This window comes from Barbus barbus (genome assembly GCF_936440315.1).
Source record: "Barbus barbus genome assembly, chromosome: 38".
Lineage (NCBI taxonomy): Eukaryota > Metazoa > Chordata > Actinopteri > Cypriniformes > Cyprinidae > Barbus > Barbus barbus.
In genome coordinates this window covers 18,050,488-18,076,671 of record NC_136716.1, presented here as the reverse complement: position 1 = coordinate 18,076,671, position 26,184 = coordinate 18,050,488, and the positions used below count along the sequence as shown (strand labels likewise).

At 37.0% G+C, this 26,184-nt stretch overlaps 1 protein-coding gene across 1 annotated transcript in view; it reads left to right on the top strand.

The window, feature by feature from the left end:
* The window catches only part of LOC306857976 (attractin-like protein 1), a 102,133-nt gene that overhangs the window by 69,254 nt on the left and 6,695 nt on the right, over positions 1–26,184 (top strand). Inside the window, exons 27-28 of the mRNA XM_079398295.1 lie at positions 14,772–14,879; positions 24,478–24,592. Of these exons, the coding sequence (XP_079254421.1) occupies positions 14,772–14,879; positions 24,478–24,592 (223 nt within the window). The remainder of the gene's footprint in view (positions 1–14,771; positions 14,880–24,477; positions 24,593–26,184) is intronic.

Sequence of the window (26,184 nt, the reverse complement as noted above, 5' to 3'; positions counted from 1 at the left end):
AATCAGGGAGGTTGATTTTTATTTATTTTTTGCTTCTGTCCTAATTTGATGTATGGGAATAAACGAGTTATGATTGCAGCGATCCAAAGCTATATTCATCTAAAGAATTAAGTCCAATAGTGCGTGATGGGGGCAGATGGGCTTCCACCATTAGCATTCGGCTCACTGCAGAACAGCACTTCACAGGTTCAGATTATCTGTTTGTTTCTGCCCTCAAGTACTCTCACACTCCAGAAAAATAATTGCTTCTAAAAATTTTTCTCCTTCCTTTTTTTCTTGATCAAGAAAGAGCATGAGTGACGTGCACCTCATTTTGCAATCAATCATTTAACAAGGTCACGTTTTTGATTTTTGCCTTGGCAGCACGCGGTGGAGGCAGAAATTAATCTAAGAGGGATTTTTCAGAGCTTTTCCTTTTGCATTCAGAGGCATGCGAATAGTGGTAATTTATTGGCATTTTGACGTTTAACTTTCAGTTTGCATGATCATAAACGCAGAAGCTGTCCTGCCCTGCAACCTCTGCTTTGAACGCCTTTTGTCCTGACTGACTTATTGAAAGACATGAGTTGAAAGAAAAGGACATGTTTATAACTTCCATTATGCAAATGTTCTCTACTACACTGATTTTGGCTGAGAGATCAAACAAGGGAATATCTAAAAAGCAGCAGTGCTCAACACAAATCAGAGTGCTTGCCTTTGATTTCCTTCAGTGCGTCGTTTACCGGAAAGTTCTAGAGAACGCCGTCTTGTCATCTGCCTGGATATTTGCACGGTTGCATTTGCCTTATTTCGGTTTTAGCTTTAGCTCTAAATTCTCTTGTGTTGAAGAGCAGTGCTTGCAAATCTGGTTAAAACCATCCAATTAGTGCTTAACCTCATGCATCGTGATTATTTGATCTCTCAAACAATTTATTGTATTTAAGAGACTACAGTATGTAATCTCTCTCTTTCCTCTCTCCCTCACTCACACACACAGAGAGGGAGATAGTATTTTTGTTTTTCAAATTAGTCACTTTTGCTCACTAAGGCTGCATTCAATATTGTGAAATATAATTACAGTTTGAAGAAAAAAAAATCCCCATATTTTAAAATGTAATTTATTCTTGTATTTTCAGCAGCCATTACTCCAGTTTTCAGAGTCACGTGGTCCTTCAGAAATTGTTCTAATATACTGATTTGGTGCTCAAGAAACAAGTTTTATTATGAACGTTGAAAATTTTTCTGGATTCTTTGAATTGAAAGTTCAAAACGGCATGCATTTGAAATAGATTTTTTAAAAATATTATTTATATAGTCATATTCACAATATTAAGATTAAAAATATAATTATGCGTAATAAAAAAAAAAATTATAAACAATTCTGTGATGCCGACATTTACTATTTTTTTATTTATTATTTTTTTTTTTTTTACAAAATAGATTTTGCAAAAACATTTCTATTGATGGGTGCTCAATTAGTCTGAATGACATTTGGGAACACATAATTCCCAACACAATTGTCTTCCTCTATTTATATATTTTTTAAATTATTTATCCTGAGACAGAATGTGGTGATCATGTTTTCAGATGTCAGTGGGATGGAGGAGAATGATATATTAGTGGATTTGGTTGGTAATTATACAAAGCATAAAGAGACTAAACCATAGATCCCAAATATAAGGAATGTTAATTCTTTGTAATGAATGTAAATAATTGCTTGGCTTACTATTTTCTTTGCCGGAAAATCTCCAGCATTTTGGTTTGGCCATTGTCCTCAAAGATGAATTGGCCTTGTGAAACCACATAGCGTGAGATAGCGGTATGACAATTTCAAATCAAGACTCGGTATGACAGATCTGAAAAATGTATCCTAGCTTATGTTTAGTGGAGGAAGAAATATGTTCCGTGTCTCTGATTTGATTCATCTCAGTAATGGTATAGTCAGTGTGTGTATGCGTGTTTAGCCCTGATGTTAAGCGATTATGCTGAGCCAGGTGCATTAGAGGACCGTCGTCTGATGCCGGAGGGCTTGATAATGGTGTTTTGCATTTACCGCAGTGGAACATTACATAGTCACTTATGCCACTGTCTTCTGGACATGTGGGTTGGTTTGCATTTGTATAGGTGATTGTCGTTTCTGTCAGTGTGTAAAATTTCAAAAATATCCCTTAACTTTTCATGTTTCATTGAGGTTGCAGCAGTCATAGCTCTTTGCCTCAGATTATTGCTGTGCTGCATGATACAACAGATCAATCTTTTGAAAACAAGGCATCTGTTGTCTTTGGGAATGAAATATTTATCTTGCCTTTTTGGAGAATGACATATCAACAGCCTGGTTTATCATAGCTAAATTAGACAGTGGGAGGGAAGATTACAAAAAGTGCAATTAAACAGTCTTATCTCTGCTCTCCAGTGAGCAACACAAACAGGTTTGGCTATGGCATCACCCTCGTCCGCCCTCATGTTTTATGATTCGTCTTATTGAAGAAAAACCTTTCCCACTATTCGGACCAATGACTGTTAACCCCAAGCCGAAATGAAAATTAAATGAACAAGACGGAACAGGGGTGATTTTAAGAATAATGAAACCATGTCATCCTGAGTTATTGAATTTCGTCTAACATGCAGTCTCATTCAATTCAGTTCTGAGTGCCTAAAGGGGAGCGAATATACTCATGAAGGTTACATGCCTCTGCTGTGCCCTATCACAATAATTTTTGGCAATAGGATGTTTTAATCGATTCAGACAAAACTGGAAGATTATGTCTGTTATGTCTGATATAATAGCCATCCAAACTGTTTAAATCAGACTAATGCTAAATTATTAGCACAGTCGTGTTGAAGAATAGAATATGTGACTGTGGTGGCCCTGTAGTGACTGTTGATAACCGGATCTATTTTAGGCTGCTATAGACAGGAAAATGTATATAGACAGTATTATATTCCAGGCCTGCTGAGTACATGCTTTGGTTTTTCTGGGAGTATCCATTATTATGAAAAATGAAAACTTTTTATCTCTGTGATAGGGCCATGTGTTATAAAGAATGTTTCTTTTTCAAGGGCATCAGCAAACTTCAGGCAAAGGGAACCAAGAGTTTTATCCTTTTAATATTAAAGGTCATAGTATCAGCCCCAATATAAAACCAGCCTGGTTGGCTTACAGTCCAAGATGTGGGTTTAAGAGAAACTGAGCTTTAGGTCTGCAGGATGGAAGCTGTACTTTATCTAATGTTGAGTTATCAATGGCTTTTAGTGATGATCATTCATTAACGATTGTTTGGTGGGTTTTAGATATTAAGATGGATATTAAGCATGTCAATGATATAACAATTGGCTTTAAACTATTGATATTTTAAAAGCTAGACGTCCTCAACTATGCTAAAATTAAACAGAGCCTTATTATTTATCTTAATGAATGAGGTACAATCCTGTGACACAAATTGGTCAGGAAAGGACACATTATGCAGAGAGAGAGAGCTCGATGGAATCAGGACCGCACGAATGCATCAGCTCCTTCTCCAGTCTTGCAGAAAAGCAGCTCTGATCGGTCTAGGAAAAAAAGAATGTTTCTGCCCATAATGAGAGCCTTGCAAACGGCCACAACCATTTGTGACTGAACATAGAGGCTCTGCTTCCACTTCATTCATCACACACTCACAAAGGGAACCTTTAGTCTATGACAAATACTCGCCCTCACTTTTCAAGTTCAGCTGTGGGACTCTCTGAGTTCGTTAAATCACAAGTTCACACAAACCAACGTGTGCAAATGATACATGCTTTGCTCAGAGAGATGCAGTAGTGTGCTCTGAAGTAATGGATCAATGCAGGGTCTGAAGTAGAACTGTTCACTTGGCAATTTCAAAGCAAAGACTTGCGTATCAGTGATCTGGAAATGAATCCCAAATATTTGTTCAATGTTTAGCTAAATGTGATGTCCAGTCAAAGAAGGTCATGCTTCCTTTTCTAGCCTGTTGTCTGTTGCTATGGTTACATTTTCAGGGCTCTCAAGTTATAGCGAAAGTTTGGAGTGAGATTAGGGGAGGGGCCACACAAAGGGGAGGGGCAAGTCAAAGGGGAGGAGCAACTCAAATATTTGCAGCACCCAAGTTTTTGCTAGCAGTTCAATTTTACCAGCAGAAATAGAAATGATAACATCTGGTAAATCTGATGAAAGACAAATTCATTGTAATAAAATAAAAATATTTATGTATTTAAGTTTTGATACATTTTTATTTTTAAAGACATTTTGCTCCAAACAAGCCAACTGAACAGCAGTACTCAATGTACATACTGTACACACATGCAGTAGGATTACAGTACTTACCCTGAGCATGTATGTCAAGCTGTGTATGTGTGTGTGTGAGAGAGAGAGAGAGACAGAGTACACATTTCAGCTTGTTTCTTTTTTTTTTCAGTTGTAAATGTTTGTTGAACATTGTGATGCCTGATGACAGGGGTAGAGGACTCCCACATAAAGCACTATCATGATAGATAGTAGTGTTCCATCCAGAGTCAAACTGTTCCTATTTTTGGTTTCGTTCAAACCCACCATGAAAGGAGCCCCCTACCCCTGTCATCAAGGCATCAAAATGTGCACCAAACACAACAGAAAAAAAAACCAACATTCATAAACTGAAATGTTCACTCACTCACTCATTCAATTCAAATTAGCTTTATTGGCATGACTGTGTAACATATCACAATGTTGCCAAAGCAATAAGTATATTGTACAAACATACAGATTAATAAAAAAGGGGAAAAATAAACGCATATACATGTCCAATTTATCGCAATGAAAAGAGAAGAATAAATAACACATTAAAAGAATACAGAGTTATTGTAAATTATAAAGAGTCGTTCAGCCTTTGTTCCTCATTTGATGGCAGGGGTACACATACTGCGCTGCCAGGTGGATGCACTTTTCCTTCTCTCCCAAAATATACGAGAGTTTCTCTGTGTGGCTCGTTCAAGATTTACCAACTGTTATAACATCTCTAGTACTTTCCTTTCAGGTAGCCAAAGCTAATTTAAAGTTTCTGGTTGCAAAGCAGTTGGAGTTTTTTTTTTGGGGACTGCATCAATACTTTAGCACAAATTTGGCTATATTCCCCAACATCAGCTCTCACTATCTTTTCACAGGCAAGTGATTTCATCCAGGAATCATAAAATCGAGAAAAATAAAATAAATGAAGGGGTTACCTACAGCATTCATCGGATATTTCTCTTCCACTCCATGTGCGCGTTCATCCATGTTGCTTAGTAACGAACGTGCTTGTGGCAGAATCACGCGATTTAAATGGAAACAACAGCATCCTAATTTCTGATTGGCTGGTAGGTGGCATTTAACGCTGTATAACTCGAGACCGCTATGAACTCAGCAGAGAACTTACCGCCGTATTTCCTTGTCTGTTAGTTGTACATATAGCGGGACAAGTTATCCCTTCTCAGCATGAGAAATACAAGGTACGGCGTGAGAGCGTGAGAACTGGTTGAAATGCGTGAGACTTGAGAGCCCTGCATTTTGCAGCGCTTGGGGGAAAAATACTCATTATAGTGACTGATAAAATATCACACATTAGGTTGTAGGAATGGTATGCAAAACATGTTATCTTCATGGCCAGATCTGCCATAAATTCATAGGCTAAGAAAGCAGGAAATCCGTATGGTATTGATTTTGACTGAGAGCTTTTAAAATAAAAGTATTGACCGGTAACCAGTGCAGCAATGATACTATTGAACTAAGATGATCATATTTTCTGGACCTGGTTAGAACTCTGGCTGCAGTGTTTTAAACAAACTGCAGCTTATTTATGGAGACAATCGGGCATCCAGCCAGAAGTGCATTACAATAATCAGGTCTCGAAGTTATGAATGCATGAACTAACATTCTGCATCTAGTAAGAATATTCTGTAACTCTGATGTTTCTGAGGTGGAAAAATGCAGTGAGGTGCTCAATGGGTAAAACGACCTTTGCAGCAAGCCAAAATTCTGCCCAATTAAGGGGTCATGTCCTAGAGCAGGGGTCTCCAACTTTATTTCATTCGGGACTCGGGAGCTACTTTTTAAAAAAATGAATGCGGCTGAGAGCTACCAGTTTTATACAGTTCTTAATGTATCAATCCAAACTGTTATATATGGCGTTATTCAAATTTGCTGGAAATATTAAAAAAGTACTGATACACACACTGAAATAATTTTACCAATTTTATGACAAAAGCAAACAAATAAAATTTGCAGCACTATGTACTTTTGTATTAACAGTGAAATAAAACCCAAATATCATGGGAGATTTTAAACTAACAAAAACATTCATAACATGCTATCTACTGACATGTACTAAATGTTCAAATAAAATTAACATCAGCCTTTAAATCTTTTTTTAATAAAAGGATGAGTCAGAATGATAAATACGATTTTATCTGGTCCATAAACAGTTCTACATGAGCTAATGTGCATTCCAAAAATCTCAACACACGGTGATTAAAAAAGGTAGGCTATTTTCCATTGACCGGTTAAGATTTACAACAAAAATTTGGTCTGATTTTCGTTTGACAGCAGAGAGCGCTTATGAACTGCAGAACAGAGCCGTTTCAACTGTAAACTCTAAAGTAAACAATGTTGCGCTGAGCTGCGCTTATAAACACTGCTTTATTACACATTACACGGAGGGAAGATGGAAAGCAAATGACATCAAAACTTTTCTGAAGACAGTCGGTTTTCTATTATGCATTCACACAAATAATGAAATCCTATATTCTTTCAAATAATTTCCCTCAGCAGTCTGCCTTCAGTCATGTTTTCACACAAAACGAAACTACTTGTTGCACCTGCGTGAGACTCTTAATAACTTTGATTAAAGCTGAACTGTATTTGAGTTTTTTTTTAATCGCTATGATTTAATGATAATTGAAATACCTAACGGGATCATTAAAATAACTTCATGGCCGATATGTCTTGGCGAGCTACCGCCAATTAGGCTGCGAGCTACTGGTAGCTTTCGAGCGACGTGTTGGAGACCCCTGTCCTAGAGAATGTGAGGAGTTGTTAATATTTAACAAAGGATCATCGTGGTATTTGATATACAGCAACAGTTGGTTGCACAGTTCCAATTTGCTTTCTAATGGTTTCTCTATCTTTTCAGTTAGGAAATAATTGCTGCTGTAAGTTTAAAGGGTTATTCCACCCCAAAATGAAAATTGTCAATCACTTTACCCCATGTCGTTCCAAACCCGTAAAAGCTTTGTTAGTCTTTGGAACACAATTTAAGATATTTTGGATGAAAACCAGGAGGTTTGTGACTGTCCCATTGACTGCTGAGTAAATAACACTGTCAAGGCCCAGAAAAGTATGAAAGACATCGTCAAAATAGTCCATCTGCCATCAGTGGTTCAACCGTAATTTTACAAAGCTACGGGAATACATTTTGTATGCAAAGAAAACAAAAATAACGACTTTATTCAACAATTCGTCTCCTCCGTGCAGTGGATACTCCAAAATGACGCTGCGGAGACTAATTGTAATACCATACTTTTACATATTCTTTCGTTATTTAAAAACTGTTGCTTTAATTGGCTTAAACAAAACTGAAAATCATAAAGACCTTTTGTCTCAAAATATATGCATTAATTTTAGAGATTCTCATTTGCTACTTAAATCTACAATTTTAAAAACATAATATTAGATCAAGTAAACACAGAATCAACTTTGCTCTGCTGTGCGCAATCGCGTCAAAGATCAGATTAATATACATGTGCATCTTGAAAAGGGAATGTTTTGGAAAGTGCTAAGCCAGGTTTTTGTGCCATCTAGTGGTTTAGATGAAAGTAATATCAAAGGCGCCTTTAGCCCCGTTGTACCCTACTCGGCGACACCGATCCCAGAATTTTTTGTGGTATCGGTGGAATTTCGGAACAACCATAAAAATATCTTAAATTGTGTTCCAAAGACGAACGAAGCTTTTACGGGTTTGGAACGACATGGGGGATTAATGACAATTTTACATTTGGAGTGGAGTAACCCTTTAAGTTTTAGCAACAATGTAACAAAAAATGCCGTTTCTGAATGAGCAACCAATCACCAGCTGACTATAATGGAACGCCCCTGATCTACATACTTGATAACACTAACAGATCAATGTCAAATTAAATTTCAAGCCTGTGAGAGTGACATGTCCTTTGAGCAGGCACTCAGAAGGTCTTTGTGGAATAACCAATGAAGCCAGTTTTATAATCTGTTTTAAAGAGCTAATCAGGTCATTGATGTTTCTCTGGAAGAACTGCATCAGATGGGTCAATGCATAAGTGATTCTGAGTGGGTTGCCTTAATTGTACTTTTAAACATGAGCAAATCTTTAAGGGGAAAATTATAGGCTATGCTATATTATAGGCATTTATATCTTGCAGTATAAGTCATTTTTACTAGGCATTTTTGTTCCCAGTGAGAACTTTTCTTTCTGTGTCATTTGTCAGGGCAAACTTCTCTGCTTGGTTCAAGACCTCATTTCCAGTTATGATCAGCTGTAATTAATTTGCTGGTTTGCGAGTTGCTTCATTTACATAAATTTTAACAAATTATTCACTGTAGAAATTTTGATCGTGTTGGCACTGACACGTCTTTGCTAGTCAGAATGAATTTCCCCGTCATGCTAGGATGTTCCTGGATCTAAAACGTCTACACGTGTGCAGAATTGATTGAGTGAATAATTGCACTTAATAGTTAACATAATTACTTAATTGCATTTTATGTTTATCTAGGATATAAGAGAGATTTTTGATCAGTTAAGCATCCAAAGTATTTTGAATTTGGCAATGAATTTAAATTTGGGACTTTTGAAACCTCAATAGTTATTCAATAGTTAATTTGCAATTATAAGACTTAAAACCACATAAAACCATGGGTGGCTCCTCATTACCTTGTCTAGGTCAGGTCTGGGTCATTTAAGATTTATATAATTGTTTTATAAAATAAAAACATCATCTTTCCATAATTTATTCTTTTTTATTTTTTTAAGAAATCATCTAGAGCAGTGCTTCCCAAACCTGTCCTGGAGGACCCCTAGCCATGCACCTTTTGTATGTTTCCCTTAAGACACCCAATTCATATCTTGCAGTCGCTACTAAAGAGCTGATGAGTTGAATCAGGAGTGTTAGATAAGGGAGAAATACAAAGGCTGCATCCGAAAACTTAGGCAGCTGACTAACTTCCTTATGAGGCAATGACTTTGCAGGCAGCGTTGCAGGCACCTCGCGAAATTACACAATTATATATTACACCTTTGGCAATAGAAATGATTGTAAATGAGCATAAGCCCCGTACGGTCCGCCATGCTGGTTTGTTTACATCTAGCTACCACAATTCCTTGTACTTAGGCAGTTTGGCGTGACGTGCCTGGAACGCTACAAAAGTCGTGAGTTGTGGTTTGAAGTCGTGACTTACAGGCTCAAAAACCTGCCTGGAATGCAGCATTAATCAGAAATATACATTTACACACAAACTAACCACCAAACACAACTTTCAGATGCCATCTTTATTTTTTTAACTCAACCGTCACGCAATGGAACGCACAGGATTGTGGGATACCAAAGGCAGCGAAGGAAACATCTATGCTGCCTTCAAAAATCGATCAGATGAAGGTATCTCATGAGACAGGAAGTGAAGCTAACTTTGGATTTGGACATGCCTTGATGCCTTCCTACCTTGGAATGTGTCCTCAGAAGGCAGCATTTTTCAGTTTTCGGATGCAGCTAAAATGTGAAGTGCTAGGGGTCCTCCAGGACAGGTTTGGGGAGCACTGATCTTGAGAATTCACTCAAACATAATTGTATAATTTCATTGATTATTTTAGTAGTAATGCATGATTAATTGTATTTTTATTGCATTTGTATATTTTTATTATAATTATATTGCAGGAAATAAATATCAATTTATTTAAATGGCTAGCTTTTTTAACAACCTTAGCCTTCACTGTGAATGGTGGTATGTGTTTCATCCGGGCTGTATTAGTTTTTCATTTCCAGGATGGAAAATCGTTCCATTTTAAATTTTAGTGTTTTTGGCCAAAACGGCTTTGAGAGTTTTAGCCCTTGTTTAATGTCTAAAGGGAAAGTCCTAATGCTAGAAAGCAGGGATTTCAGCTGGGTTTAACATGAAGCCTACAGTAAAATCAATGAACAATCAATCTCAATTTCACATCAGTGAGGTTTTCACAGCACTTCCCTGGGGCAAGGTTTTAAGAGCATTTCAAAGAATAATAAAATAAGTTTGACCTTAACTCTAGCCTAAGACCCTACGAGTTTGTGTGTGCATGTTTTTCCATGTTGAGCTTGGTTTATAGCACTGCAATTAAAGTATTATAGGTCTAGATTAAAATCCAGTTTTTGTCACAACAGCACTGCAGATGTACCCTAGTTGGAAAGGGCAGCTGCATCCACGAGGGTGCGGGACATAGATGCATCTATGTATATCTCAGTGATGGACTGGCATTGTCTTGCATAATTATGGAGATGCCGCTGATGTAGTAAAGGCAGTGGGACTGATGAGTAGTAATAGCAGGTGATGGAGAGAAATGGATAAATTGCAGATGGTGCTTTTTGGCTGTCAACAAAGCCAGGCTGTTTTCCGAGAGAAGATCTATTGGCACAAATGAGAGCATGCCACAGTTCTCTCCCTTCCTGCCATGCTCTCTCACGCCGTCTCACTTTTGCTCTCTCCCTGTCATGCTTTGTCATTTTATTTTCTCAGTTCCTCTCCTCGTGTTTGCTCGTTTTCTCACTCACGCATACATGCCCAAACATGCTAGTCAAAGGGGATGAAGGCAAGCAAATATCTTCATATCAATATTTAAATTAAGATAAAATTAATGGACTCGTATAGATGTGGAAGTTTCACTTCAAACGGGCCATTCTGGTACAAATGTCATCTGCGTTTGAGAGCGCAGCTTCACGATGAGATCAGCCAGCTCGACAGGCAGAATTAACAGCTTGTATTTCTGCACTTTTTATCCTGCACTTTTCTGACTAAAATTGAAGCATTTGCAACTTTTAAAATTTTTATTTTGTACTAAAATCACATAATTCTGTATCACTTTACAGCATTTATTAATCTTTCTTAATATTTGTTAATAAAAATACAATTGTGCATTCATGCTAGTTCAGTTCATAATATAACACTGTTCATGAACTAATATCAGTTCATTAACTATTATTAATAGATTTACAATACATATTTAAAATCAAAAGTTAAATGTTGAATTAAACACGATTTAAAGGAATAGTTTACCCAAAAATGAAAATTGTCATTTACATTGAACATAAAATATATTTTGAAGAATGTTGGTAAACAAACATTTGATGGTCCCCATTGACTTCCATAGTGTTTCTTTCCCTACTGTGGAACCCAGTGGGGACCAACAGCGGTTCGGTTCTTCAAAATCTCATCATTTGTGTTCAACGTGAGAGAGAAACTTATACAGGTTTGGAATGATATGAGGGTGAGTAAATGACACATTTTTAATTTTTGGGTGAACTATTCCTTTAATAATGTAGAAGTATTACACTTTGTTAGCTCGTGTTAACTAATGTTAGTTTAGTGCATTAACTATTATTAACAGTTAACGTTTGATTTAAAAATGTATTAGTAAATGTTGAAATGAACATTTAATATTGATATAATGTAGAAGTATTGTTCATTATTTAAAGCTGCAGTCCCCGTAACTTTTACCTCTGTCATGGATGACAGACAGATGCCCTCTATGTTTGAAAACCTGGAATTGCAGTTTCTTGCGGAATTATCTTTCACGGTTGTGATCCGGTGTTTCGGCACGGCTCCAGCGCAGATGAATCTAATGTTTTGAGGTGACTGTGTAGTTGTCAGTCACTGCACCGGTGTGGATATTTACTATACTTCGCAATCACAGATTCTAGCCTATGTCTTGGAATATATGACACCAAATCAGAATTTTCACTGCATATTGCCAGCCACGTTTGTTCTGACCAACTGAGGAAAAATGCATTACAATAAATCGCGCTACCAATGGTGATTTTAAATCTAAAGCTCAGTTAGCTCATATCACATCTAACGGTGCAAAGTATTATCATTGTTATATCAAATTATTTGTTAACAACATCAGCATTGCTGACTAGGAGTATAGTAGCCTATTAGCGTGTAGATTTAAATTTTTGTACAGTCTAATATCTAATTGTCATACCATTCAAATTTCATATTAAGAAATTCTTTTAATCCAAAAAGCAAATTAATCTTCCTTCAAACTGGTTCTATTTAAAATACAAAAACTTGTGATCCCACGTTGGCTATCTGTAATCAGAAGTACATATAAAACTGTAATATAACTTAATTTCATTCACATGTGTTTCATAAACTCACAATCCTTTCTGGGTTACAATCCGCAATCAAAATAAATTGAATTATTCTAGCTGCTGTGAGAAGGCTATAAAGGAGGATCCACCTGCAGGATCCTCATGTGCAATAGCCTACTAGCCGGGATAACTTCATGTTTACAGACGTGACGTAATGACTCAGTGCCATGCTTGAATTTCCCCTGAAACCTACCCGTACCACTCAAATTATAAAACATTATTATAAGCTAACCGTTGTGAATCGGGCTAAAGTAAGGTGATAGTTTTGAACATGTTTGTGTTATGTAATTTCTCAAATATTGATTTCGGATATTTTTTAACCAAAAAAAGTTACGAACTGCAGCTGTCAACATAAACTAACAATGTTAACAAATGACACCTTATTGTGAACTGTCACCAGTACTTCCATAATTATTATTTTTTTTAGCCTGTAATGCTTAATATAATAGGCCATTGTAATTCACAATAAAAGATCATTTAAAAACATTTAATGAAGAATAAATGCATTATTTTAATGCATTTATTTTTTATTGTTATTGATGTTAATATTTTTGCTTTGTTTACAATGTTCCGAGTTATAAATTGTTACTTCATTAAGATAAAACATTCTGCATTTTCTTGGCACTTAGCTTGCTCTGTTTAATGTTTTTTTTTAATGACCTATGAATGAGTTATCATAAAACTGAAAGCACAAGTGCAATATAGAGATTGCATAAAGGAAGCTGCAATTTTCTTTTTATTTTTTTCATGTTACTTGTCAGTCCTCTCCGCATTAGATTATATAGCACAGGTGAGTTTATTTTGGATGTACAGCATAAATCATAAGGGTTTTAAGAGTGAACCGTAAATGGAGTTAAATTGTTTACACAGAATTTGCACACCACTACAAAATGGCTTCAACTCATTTAATAGTAAACTATGGTATAGGGAATGCCAACTGACCTTTTATCCACATGCACATTTAGTTAACATGGGTTGGAGTCACTCACGTTTGCAGAGATGATCAGATCGTATTGTCAAGAGAAGCCTTGATGTGAGCAGTGTGCTCAGTTTTGATAATTTAATTATAAATGTGGTCACGGTGGGATCAGCCATAACAGTCCTCAAGTGGTGATTAATAGAAACGATAATGAGTGATTAATTACCGTGGTGCCATCAGGGCCCATTTGAGCGGAAGTCATTGAAGAGACCTCTTTGTGTCAGTGCCAAATAGACACCCCCACAGAGACGGTGCTGTCGGCCCGATATGTGCGTCGTCAAGGACGTCGCCACCTTGTATTTTATGTTTGTCATGGACACAGGAAGAAGTTTGTTCTGTGACTTCTGAGGTTGAACTGACGTTCAGAGATTCATAAAACATTGATATGTGTTTGTTGACATGTTATTGGCCCAATTATCGTCGGTTTAAAACAGTTTAGAGAACTTATTAATCTGAATGCCTTTCTGAGAGACTGTTGATATTTCATTATTACATTTATGCATTTGGCAGATGCTTTTATCCAAAGCAACTTTGTATTTAAGGTATCAGTTTATGCTCTGCATTCACTGACATCTACGCAGTCTGATTACAGATGAGAAGTTGGTATTGATAAATATATTGATGTGACCTTCAGAAGTACTTCTGACCTGGGCCGTGTCATCTCCTCCTGTATTTGCAAGCAAGGAAAATTGTGCACCATGTGCACATGATAGATAAACTGTCTATCATAGAGGCAAAATAAGTAGTGTGCCATCGGTTATGGATGGGATTTTGTATGAAGGTTGTGAATTCTGCTTTTAGGGCAACCAGCCAGTCAGTCGAATGGAGAAATTACAGGGAGTGCATCATTAATTAAACTCCACCATTGGAATACTGATGCTCACGCAATCAATGGCAAAATAATTGCTTGTCATGCATGTTGTAGCAAGAGAAATTTCTTTCCAATCTTCGCAGACATTTGATTAGCCAGGTCCTCAACTTTTTTTATATGGAACAAATTAATTATTCAACCACCTGTTTCTGTCTGTGCTGGAAAACAGCCAAAGTGCTGTCAATGGCCCCTCTCTCACTTTCTGTCTCTCTCTATTCTTTTTTTAAAATTTTTTTATTACACGTTCTCCCCTTCTCTTTTCGTAATCTTTTTCCTTCCTCTTTTCGTAATATTTTTCCTTCCTCTTTATCTCAGCATACTGCCTCACAGTGTGTGTGTGTATCGGGGTACTTTTTTGTTTTTTCTGTTTTCAATAAATATCAGTCACTGACAGCTTAAGTGACATGACTCACAGAAAGTTCAGTCACCACATTTAATCTTAAACCTGAGATTTTGACAAAGAAAACTGACATCTTAGAATTGTTTGAAAGCATAAAGCTTATGTGCAGATGCTTACTAATATATCAAACTTTGTTCCCCTCTTTCTTTCATCTCTTTTTGCTACAGCAACTGATGAGGGAAAGGCAGCAGATGGCCAGTCGCCCTTTTGCCTCGGTCGCGGTGACACTGGATGTGGGCGGCACTCAGATAGAACTGCTTCAGGGCGGAATCGAGGTTAGTTTGACCTTTAAACTTTGAACCAGTTAGGTTTACTTGGCTACAATTACTCAATGAAATGTTTGCCAATATACAGTATCAAATATCTGTGTGCAACTTGTGTGTATATATGGCTCTGAAATGAATTTTCTATAGAATAGTATAGAATTTTCTATACTATTTCCATGTAGATTTAAAAATTAAAGCAAGTAATAAAAGTTCAAGTAAAATAAATTTTAAAAAGTCTTAGAAATAATCTAGGAATGTTTTCATCGCTGTGTGTGTGTGTGTGCGTGCGTGCGCCTTACCTTTAGAACCAGCTTAATGAGGTTTCCAGTCAAAATAATGAACAATATCAGGTAGAAACAGTTGCAGTTTGACAGCACTAATTTAAGTGCATCGCGATTCATGGCTGTTACACAACAGACTCTCACGCAAAGCTGTGAAAGCAGATGTACCTGCCGCTCAGCAGAGACGTTCAAAACACACGTCCAGCAGCACTTGATGTGCCTCTCCAGAATCCATTAGTGTAGAGTGGAGTGGTGGTCAGGGAGCATTATGGGCTGTTGGAGGACACGCCAAAAAAAAAAAGAGAGCAGAAAACAACATACTCGTCAATCCTCCAACTGAACGCTGTTCAGCACGGATCTTTTTAAACAAACTTTAGCTTCACTCTTACAAGTGCATGGCTCTCATTTATGGGGACATCAGCCTTGTGAGAAGAGCCACTTAAGTTCTGTAAAGCTGCGTCCACAAGCCAGCTGTCGAGAATTGAAGTTTGCTAACAGAAGTTGTTTTGATAATCAACATTTTGGCTTCAGATGGTAAAGTACCTGCATATCATATTTTTCACACTGTATGGTGAGAGTCTTTTAGCTCAAAAGCTCCTTATTTTACTGAATGTACTCTCAGAACATGTCTTTTAGGGCTGTGCAGTTAATCGAATTCGATTATCATGCGCATCTAGTCAGTAAAGCCGGTTTCTTGATTAGTAGTAAATCGCCATCACCTGCTTTCAGATGGAGCGGCAATTACTACACAGAGCCGTAGTTCACTGACAAGCTAGGCGATATCGCGTTCATAATCGAAGGCGATTCGTCTGTCATCTTGAGACCGGATTCCTGCTGTTCACTTCTCAGCCTCAGAGGTTTAATTTCGACCAGCACAAATCTTCCAAGCAGTTGTCACTAATGCACAGGCTCACCTCAGGAGGACCATTATGAGCTGCCACCTTTCTATTTCAACTCGGAGCTCATTCCCTCAAAGCTTTGATTGCAATAACATTACAAGTTTGTATTCAAAATTAGCCAGGGACTATTTTAATAAAACTAAATCAAACCCAAAAACAAATGCTCAGTAGTGGATTTAAATTCTCTGCCATTTTGTCCACAGTGGCTTTCTGAGTTTTTCTTCTATGTGCTTCTCTACTATGATTCTGTTTATTATTTTTAGCGTTTGGAGACATCATGGTATGAAATCCTTAAGCATATATTTAGGTTTAGTCTTATAGCATATGTGGCCCCTCATGTTGCTCTTTCCCCAGCCTTCATCATGTGCTTGATCAACATTGACACTTCTTGGAGTCTGTTGAGGCAGATCCAGATGTTGGCCCCACTATGCTGGGATCTGGCAGCAGCTGAAGGTGAAAGGAGGGAAATGAGAGCAATTCTGTTCTATAAAGGTTAATGAGACAGCATCTGGTGCTGTTGAATTGTTTAGCATAACTTGCTAATAAAAAGAGGACAATCCAGAAGGTTCAGCATAGTAACATGTGCCTATAGCTCAGCTTCTGTCTGTAGTTATCGCAGATTAGCTCACCCAAGACAGATGATAATAGCAGATTTAACCAAGGCTTGTTTGTTTTATAGGCCTATTGCAGTATTATTAATAGTAAAAGAGAAGTATGAAAGAAATTTGTTAGTTGAAAAAAGGGGGAATGGGATTAGGACATGACACGAATTTGAACCTACACATCTAGCTTTAGCTCCACAACTCATTACTGCATGTCTATCCAAAAATCCATTTAATTGTTTACCCACCACCTTGTGTGTGTGTGCGTGTAATAATTCTGGCTTTTGCAAGGTTATTTATAGCAAAATGAAGAGATGATGGATAGAAAAGAAAGAAATGGGGTATACCTAGGGGTGTAATAGTATACAAAATTGGTGGTTCGGTATGTACTACAGCTAGGCTAGGTCTTTAACTAAAAAGTCTATCACTGCTACATCTGTCTGCTATTTGCTCTGTAGTTTGTGATGTTGTAAATGGGGGAAAATATTTCAGCAAAGTGTTTTTTTTTTTTGTTGGAATTATTGTACTCGGTGAAGTCTGTGAAGTTTAACGGAGATACTCATAATTTGAGGACGAGCCTTTTTTGCAAAATGAAAATGTCTTCCCAGCATTTACAGATAAGGACACATCCATAAATATAAGTTATGCGCTGTGGAAAACATGTCTCTAATGCGTTAAACAGCACATGCTTCTGACAGGAGGGCAGGCTGCCTTAAACTGTATGCTTAAATTAGTTTGAAGTGCTTAAATTTGTCTTATGTTTAGGACAAGTCAGATTGTACCGCTTTCTCTGTTGATTTTTAAATGTGTTTGAAGCATCGTATTTTCCTATATCCTATATCCCATAAAATAACACTGCATTCACTTGGTACATATGCGTGCTGAATCAAAAGACCTGTACCAAATTGTTTTCAGTGCAAATATGTGTACCGTTACACACCTAGACATAACATAGATAAGATTTTAACGTTCCTGCACACCATCCCACATGATTTTTGCAATATAATGACAGGAAAGGCTGCTTCTGTAATCTCTACATAGCCCATTTGCATCTGCCACAGGTCATGTTTAGGCCACTCTGGCTGTGCCTTAGGCCGGACTGGTTTGGTTTGTGTTGGGCTTGACTAGACTGAAAAAATTGTTGTGCATCGAGGTCAGCAGAAGTGCATTATGAAGCCAGTGTGAGGCCGGCCTGTTTAAAATGGTGCAGATGACACAGATGCTGCTCTGCCACCATGGCCAGCTCACAACATATGGGCCCGTTAACAGTTTCAGAGTATGATGGATGGAGGCTGTCACCAGGCAACAAAGAGAGGGCCGTTTAAATTATACTGTGTATGTAGCCGTTCTTGTGTTTGAGAGTGCTCAATAGTGAGCTCTTATCTACAGACCAGCGCTGTATGCTCCCTGTCACTGCGAATGCTGCTATTAGCCATGCAAATTAGATGCTCCGCAGGCCGTTAAAAGCTGGAGAAACATATAGATGGAGAGGACTGTCCTGTTGCTTTATGGCTTTGTTTGCATTTCTGTTTTCATTCTATGCTGCTAATACTCACAGCAGCAGCAGCTTATCGACTGCATCTTTGGCAGCAGATATTGCGATACATATTTTTAAATGTGTAAAGAGATGAACAGAACAGAGGAAATTGGAGTTGGGTGGAATACACCAAAATAATGAAGTAAGGGATAGAATGTGGTCATACAAATATTAGATGTTCACCAGTTGGCCACATAGAGAGATACAAGATGGAAAACCAATGAAATTTTTACAGTATAAATCCGTTAAAAGTGTCGGACACATTGGCGAGACAAGACGACATGGCCCATAAAGTGTCTCTCACCAGCCTGTTTGTCTCGGTGTATAATTAGAATGTGGCTCTGAGCTGTTTTCATCAGGTTAGTCAATGCAGGAGAGTGCGATGGAGTTGGACCTCAATTAGTTAAATTAGCAGGGATGTACGAAAGACATCTGTTTTCTGGCTAGTTCGTCTTTTTGTAGCCTTTCTTGTTTTCTCATGAGACAAAACGTTCAAGTCTTTCATGAATGTTCAGTTCTCTGGATGTGTCCCTCTTTTTCATGTTCAAAGGTATGTGTTTTTGTAAAATTAAGTTTTAGAGTTTACTGTTAAGGTTTGAGGTTTATTCATGAGCAGGGCTATTGATGTGCATGATCTTTGGTGAAAGCTGAAAGATTTTTGCTTGTTCTGAAGAACATGTGTTGATTGCCTGTGCAAAACACTAACTATTTGAGTTGGTCTGACGACTTTCCCAGAGTATAAACTACTTTTCAAAAATTTGGGGATGGAAGTTTTGTTTTGTTTTTTTGTTTTTCCTCGTATGGCACAAATTCATAAAATACAATAAACAGTAAATAGCTGTTTTCTATTTTAATGTGTTTCTGTGATGCAAAGCTAAAATTTCAGCATCCATTACTCCAGTCTTATGCCGAGTTGGTGTTCAATAAACATTTTATATTATCAATGACAACAGTTGTGCTGCTTAATATTTTTGTGAAAACCATGATAAATTATTTTCAGGATGAAAATCTTGCAGCTACTTTAATAATCAGCATTATAAATCAATACTATAAATGCCTTTACTGTCACTTTTGATCAATTTAATGTGACCTTGTTGAATACGTTTCTAAGTATTTTCTTAATCTTATTGATCTCAGACTTTTGAGATTTTTTTTATATATTTATAATACCATGATCTTGCGCACACACAGTCTATCTATAGTATTCTCAAAACGCCACGATTTGAGCTAGCAATTATGTGTGTAGTGAAAACTGCACAAGTTATGAATTATTGGAAACCTCTTAAATTACCCTTTCCAGTGCATTTTTGCAGTACGTGTGCTGTAATCTCGTTTTTCTAACAAACCTCAGCTCATTTTAGCTTCCTAGTAGGACTCTAAACAGTATTGTTATTCATTAGCTGCATCATACCAATGCTTTATAAATTATATAAATAGCCTGCAATTAGATTACTGTAATCTGTATGGTGCAAAGCTAATGTGAAATGAGACTAATATCGCTGAATCCAGAACCATAGGGGATGAGAGTAAGTGCATGAAAATGGATTTGTCTGATCATTTGGAGTTGTTGGGAGGAATGAAGATCTTGTTAGGTGGTTTAAATGGTTTATACATTCAATGCATGGTCCCCACAAACTCATAAGACTAATGAGAACCTTTTAGGATCACTTTGGTATTATATGATGGATGTTTTATAGGAATTCTATAAATAGGATCCCTCCCTTTGTTGTGTATATAGGAGTAATAAAATATGTAAATTACTTTATTTCACAATATTCTATTTTATAATAAAATAATTTTATTTTGCAATATTTAATGTTTTATTTTTTCCTGTGAGGATTTTTTAAAAGACATGTACAGCAGTACACTCACAGAGCAAATGTTAAAACGAGTCAAATGTTACAAAGCTTTGAACATGTTTTTTCTGTCATTTAAGTTAAAATGACTTGACTGTAAGGAAGTGGTCACCTCTTTGAGCAAGAGTCTATTGTAATGCATGTTTGGGTGTGAAATTGAAATGGATCTATACATTATGCATAACTATCAAGCTCAGACAATAGCACTGGCCAGAAATGGATACGTAAATGTAGGGTTGAAAATGGAGATATGTAATTAAGTGTGATATTTAGCATGGATCACTTAATTGGTGTGTTTTGCTAGAAATAATTAGGTTTTCTGTATCATTCAGAAGCAAGAGGATGCATTTGTGTATAACGAGCAGAGTGAAGAGTTTTGAGGCCGCTGTGGTTTTTGCCTATCACTTATGATAAATGAGGTGCTAAACCCCTATAGTCTGGCTAATAGAGCAAATATTTGTATCAACATCCATCCTTATGGATACACTTTACTCTGTGGTGTAAACGTAACCTTGTCCTTAAGATCTACGTAGCAAAATAAGGATATATCTCTACAGACTACAGACTGATTTTGATAAAGAAATAGCATATGGTGTAAGGGAGAGAGAAAATCAAAAGGAAAAACAATCATATTTAGCACACGGAGGAATGAGGGCGCTAGAAGGGAAGCTAGACGCCCCCTGCCACCCCCTGTCACTCAGAAACAATGGCTTTGAACTTTTTAAGTGCAGCACAAGTGGTCTTTTTTTCCTCTCAAAGAGACAGATATTGCTCTGATAACAGCCTCTGTCCGCCGGGCTTGATGGACATCACTGTCAGCGCAAGCTTAATTTGACCTTTCACAAGCCCCTCCACGCCTGTGCCATCACATTCCAGGAGTTCTCTCACGAAATGAGAGAAAGCGATGGGCTTGGGCATTCTTTCATTTTAGAACTGAACACATTCGATGTGATTTATATAGGCGAGGGAAAACACTTTTTTTGCCAGAAAGGTTATGTATTTGGATAGTCTTTGGTGTGTATATTTATGCATTTGTTACCTCCTTTCCTCTCTATCTATCTAATCAAAAATACAGAGAAAAAAATAATTTTGTAAAATATTGCAATTTAAAATCAGTTTTCTGTTTTAATATCCTTTTTAAAATAGAACTTTTCCTTGTGAAGCAAAGCTGAATTTTTAGCATCATAACTCGTCTTTAGTGTCACACGATCCTCCAGAAATCATTCTAATATGCTGATTTATAATCAGTGTTGGAAACAGTGCTGTTTCATATTTTTGAGACGTGAATTTTTATTTTTTTTTCAGGATTCTTTAATAAATAAGTTAAAAAGAACAGCGTTTATACAAAATAGAAATTGTTACAATATACACTACATTTTCTTTCTATTGTTTTTTTTTTAAAGAAATTTTTAAATTTTAAGCATTTTAATTAGCAAGGGTATGCTAAATGGATAAAAAGTGATGGTAAAGGCTTGTTAGATATTTTTAGAAGATGATTACAATTTGAATAAATGCTGTTCTTTTTTTACTTTTTTATTTTTTATTTTTAATTCATCAAAGAAAAAAGCATCACAGGTTCCAAAAAATTCAGCACAATAGTTTCAACAATGATAATAAATCAGCATATTAGAATCAGAATCAGAATCAGAAAGAGCTTTATTGCCAAGTGTGTTTGCACACACAAGGAATTTGTCTTGGTGTTATGAGCTTCCAGTACAGAAAGTACAAACATAGTGCAGACAACATATAATTAAGGTGATAAAGAACACTAATGAAGAGAATATACAATAATTAAGAATAACAATAGTAATAAAAATATACAGAAAAGAGACATGACCATAGACAGAACTGTGAATGTGCATGTGTCCTATGTACAGATGAAGGTTTGATGAGTTATTTACAGATGTACAGTACCGGGGTGTGTTATGTGTTGTTCAGGTGGGATACGGCCTGAGGGGAAAAAACTGTTCTTGTGTCTGGCTGTTCTGGTGCTCAGTGATCTGTAGCGCCGGCCAGAGGGCAACAGTACAAAGAGAGAGTGAGCTGGGTGTGAGGGGTCCAGAGTGACTTTCTTAGCCCTTTTCCTCACTCTGGAGGTGTAAAGTTCTTGGAGGCTGGGCAGAGGGGCACCGATAATTCTCTCAGCAGTCCTAACTGTCCGTTGTAGTCTTCTGATGTCTGTTTTGGTAGCTGAACCAAACCAAACAGTTATAGAAGAACATAGGACAGACTCGATGATTGCAGAGTAGAACTGTTTCAGCAGCTCCTGAGGCAGGTTGAACTTCCTTAGCTGGCGGAGGAAATACAGCCTCTGCTGGGCCTTTTTCGCAATAGAGTCGATGTGATTGTCCCACTTCAGGTCCTGGGAGATGGTGGTGCCCAGGAATCTGAATGACTCTACTGAAGTCACAGTGATGTTCATGATGGTGAGTGGGGGGAGAGCAGGGGGGTTTCTCCTGAAGTCCACTATCATCTCCACAGTTTTGAGCGTGTTCAGCTCCAGGTTGTTAAGACTGCACCAGACAGCCAGCTGCTCAACTTCCTGTCTGTAAGCAGACTCGTCACCGTCCTTGATGAGGCCTATGACTGTAGTGTCGTCCGCAAACTTCAGGAGCTTGACAGAGGGGTCCTTTGATGTGCAGTCATTCGTGTAGAGGGAGAAGAGCAGTGGGAAGAGAACGCAACCCTGAGGGGCGCCAGTGCTGATGGTGAGAGTGCTGGATGTGAGTTTGCCCAGCCTCACTAGCTGCTGCCTGTCTGTCAGGAAGCTGGTGATCCACTGACAGATGGAGGAGGGCACAGAGAGCTGTCTCAGTTTGTCTGAGAGAAGGTCAGGTATGATGGTATTGAAGGCCGAGCTGAAGTCCACAAATAAGATCCTTGCATAATTCCCAGGTTTGTCTTTGATTGAAATTTGAATGATTTCTAGGATCATGTGACACTGAAGACTGGAGTAATGGCTGATGTATGTTAAATCCTGGTTGAAGTATATTAAAATAGGGAACCAATATTAGAAATTGCAAAAATATTTCACAATATTAGTTTTTTTCTGTTTTTTTCAGTCAAACTAATACAGCATTTATGAGCACAAGAGGCTACATTAAAAAATATTAAATATCTTACTGATCCCAAACTTTTGCACTGTATATATGCCTTTAGCAAGGGAAATAATCAATACATTTTATATAATTTATAAACTTTTTTTTTTTTTTTTTTTTTTTTTATGGCAGCAGCTTTTCATCGGGTAAGCACAGCTCACATTTTCTTCAGAAACTATGTAGTTAATAACTTGAGTATTTTTAATTTAAGCTTAAAAATGTATATAGGCAGAGTTGGTCTGTTTAGTTAGGTGATATGACGCAATAGGACACATTTTAATGATCTGTATATCAGTCCAAAGCCACAGAGAGCTCATTTAAATGTCTGCTGTGTGCTTCAATAATTGCCATAGTTATATCGAGGTGGGAACGGGCCAGATTTGTATGAAAAATTCCTGCTTTAGAGAAATGTATCTTAGAGTAACTTTGTTGATTTGACGGTTGGCGCTTAATTGATATTATAGGCTCGATGAGGACCATTCTTGGCAGAAAATAATAGTTGGCATCTATTGTCTTTTTTTTTTTTTCTTTTTTTTTTTTACGCATTTTGGTAACTGAGGTAAGATATTAAAGCTTAATTTTGTGGAGAGCCATTGGCTGCCAAAGTCTGTGATCTTGCAGCACGCTCTTGGAAGAGTTCTTGAAGAGGCACTCTCTTTAAATGGTGAATAAAGCCATTCTACAGCTGAGTCAGTGTGTGTGTGGAGGGCCAGAAACGAGAGTGTATTAATGATCTGAGGGAGTCTTAAAAGACGATACTTTTATTCATTGGCAGGGACATTTATGGCTCCCTTTGTGATTAAAACGCATAAAACAATGGTCAAATTCTTTCAGAAACGCATTCATATGAATGCGAGTGAACCAGCTCTGAATAATCTGTAATGTGAGATAAAAGATGACATTTTAAGATCACAATTGCCTGTGGCTTCCTTCCTCCTCATTCCACTGTTGCATCAGAGACCCGCTGATGCATACTTCTATCCAGGGCAGCATATATAGGACTGCGTGAGAGGAGAGCTGGTGCTACAACACGACCCGAGTTGGTAGTCAACAACCTCAAATGTCACAGATTTTCTCTGCCTGTGCGTGCATGATGTGAACTTTGAAAGTGGCTTGCATTGAGTCTTTGGGTTTCAGGGAGATGATTTGTTACTGAGATTATCGCGATGTGAATTTTCCTTTTCTGTCGACGTGCGAGAGACATCCTACAATGTCAGCTCACACGGAGTACTGTGACATTTGTGACTGATGGTGACATTTGTGACTGATGGTGATGTGTTCAGGAGGAGGCTTGTTACAGATGACACATTTCCTCTACTCTGATCTCTCCACAGGGACCGCCCAAGCCTGTTGCCCTGGAACCCTGTTCAGGGGGTAAAGCAGCAGTGCTCACAGTGCTGATGTGCCTCCCAAGAGGGGCATCTGGTGTTCCTCCACCCGGCCAGTCAGGTTAGTATTTTTGAAAGGTGTTCTAAAATGTGTCCCCACTTTACATGTACAGTACCTTGTTTTACCTTGTCTGAAGCTTAAACTGTTCGATTTTTAGGGAATTCATTGCTTGAATGCAATATCAGTCTCTTTGGATAAAAGCATCTGCCAAGTGCATAAATGTAAAAACTTTAGCATCTGATACCACAACTGTTCCATAGTGCAAGGTAGAAGCATTATGCAGACACAAATACATAATAGCCTGATTATATAATAATCTATTTTTGTCACCAGAAGTGGTTGTGTCAGTTGAAATAAACTAAGTGGCTCATTGTTCTGAAATTCTTGTATGTACCAGTATTAAATATCTGGCGAACACCGATTTTGACGCTGTGGCTAATATCAAAATTCTTTACTCTTGCCTAAATAAATTCAAAATGAAACGCTAATTCTGCAAGTGAATGCTACAAATGAATTTAGTCATCACAGTACTATAATGTACACTGCAGTATGAAAAATGGATATTAATTTTGAAATTTGTAATCTTGAAAAAGATTGCATTTAACAGTGGCTTAACATTATTAAATTACACTGCCGCTCAAAAGTTTAGGATCAGTAAGATTTGTGTTTTTTAAGGGATTCTTCTGCTCGTCAAGGCTGTATTTATTTGATCAAAAATACAGAAAAAAAGTAAACATTTTTTCAATTTCTAATATTGGTTTCCTATTTTAATATACTTTAAAATATAATGTATTTCTGTGACGCAGCGCTGAATTTTCAGCATCATTACTTCAGTCTTCAGTGTCACATGATCCTTCAGAAATCATTCTAATATGCTGATTTATTATGTTGAAACTGTTGTGCTGTTTCATATTGTTTTTTGGAACATGATACTTTTTTTCTTTGATTCTTTGAATACAAAGTTAAAAAAAGCACTATTTGTTCAAAATAGAAGTCTTTTCTAACAATGTCTTTGACTTTTTATTAATTTAACACATCCCTCCTGAATAAAAGTATTAATTTATTTTAAAAAATAAATGTACTGACCGCAAACTTTTGAATAGAATTGTATATTGTGTAACAATTTCTTTTTTAAATAAATGCTGTTGTTTTTAACTTTTTATTAATCAGAGAATCCTAAAAAAAGAAAATATCACAGGTCCCCCAAAAAAATAAAAATTGAAGCAGCACAACGGTTTCCAACATTGATTATAAAACAACATATTTGATTTCTGAAGGATCGTGTGACACTGAAGACTGAATTAATGATGCTTAAAATTCAGCTTTGATCACAGAAATCATTTTAAAGTATATTAAAATAGAAATTTTTTATTTTAAATTGCAATAATATTTCACAAAATAACTTTTTTCTGTATTTTTGATCAAATAGTCTTGATTAGCAGAAGAAACTTCTTTAAAAAACATGAGAAATCTTACTGATCCCAAACTTTTGACCGGCAGTGTAAATTAATTGCTTGATTATTAGTGTTTTTGAAGATTAACTTTTGAGTGTTACACCAAAGGTAATATATCCCAATTGCTATTGCATGTTCTTTTGTAATTTACCTCCATGTGGGTTTAGTAAGTTTATCCCTAGCATAAAATTTGACTGA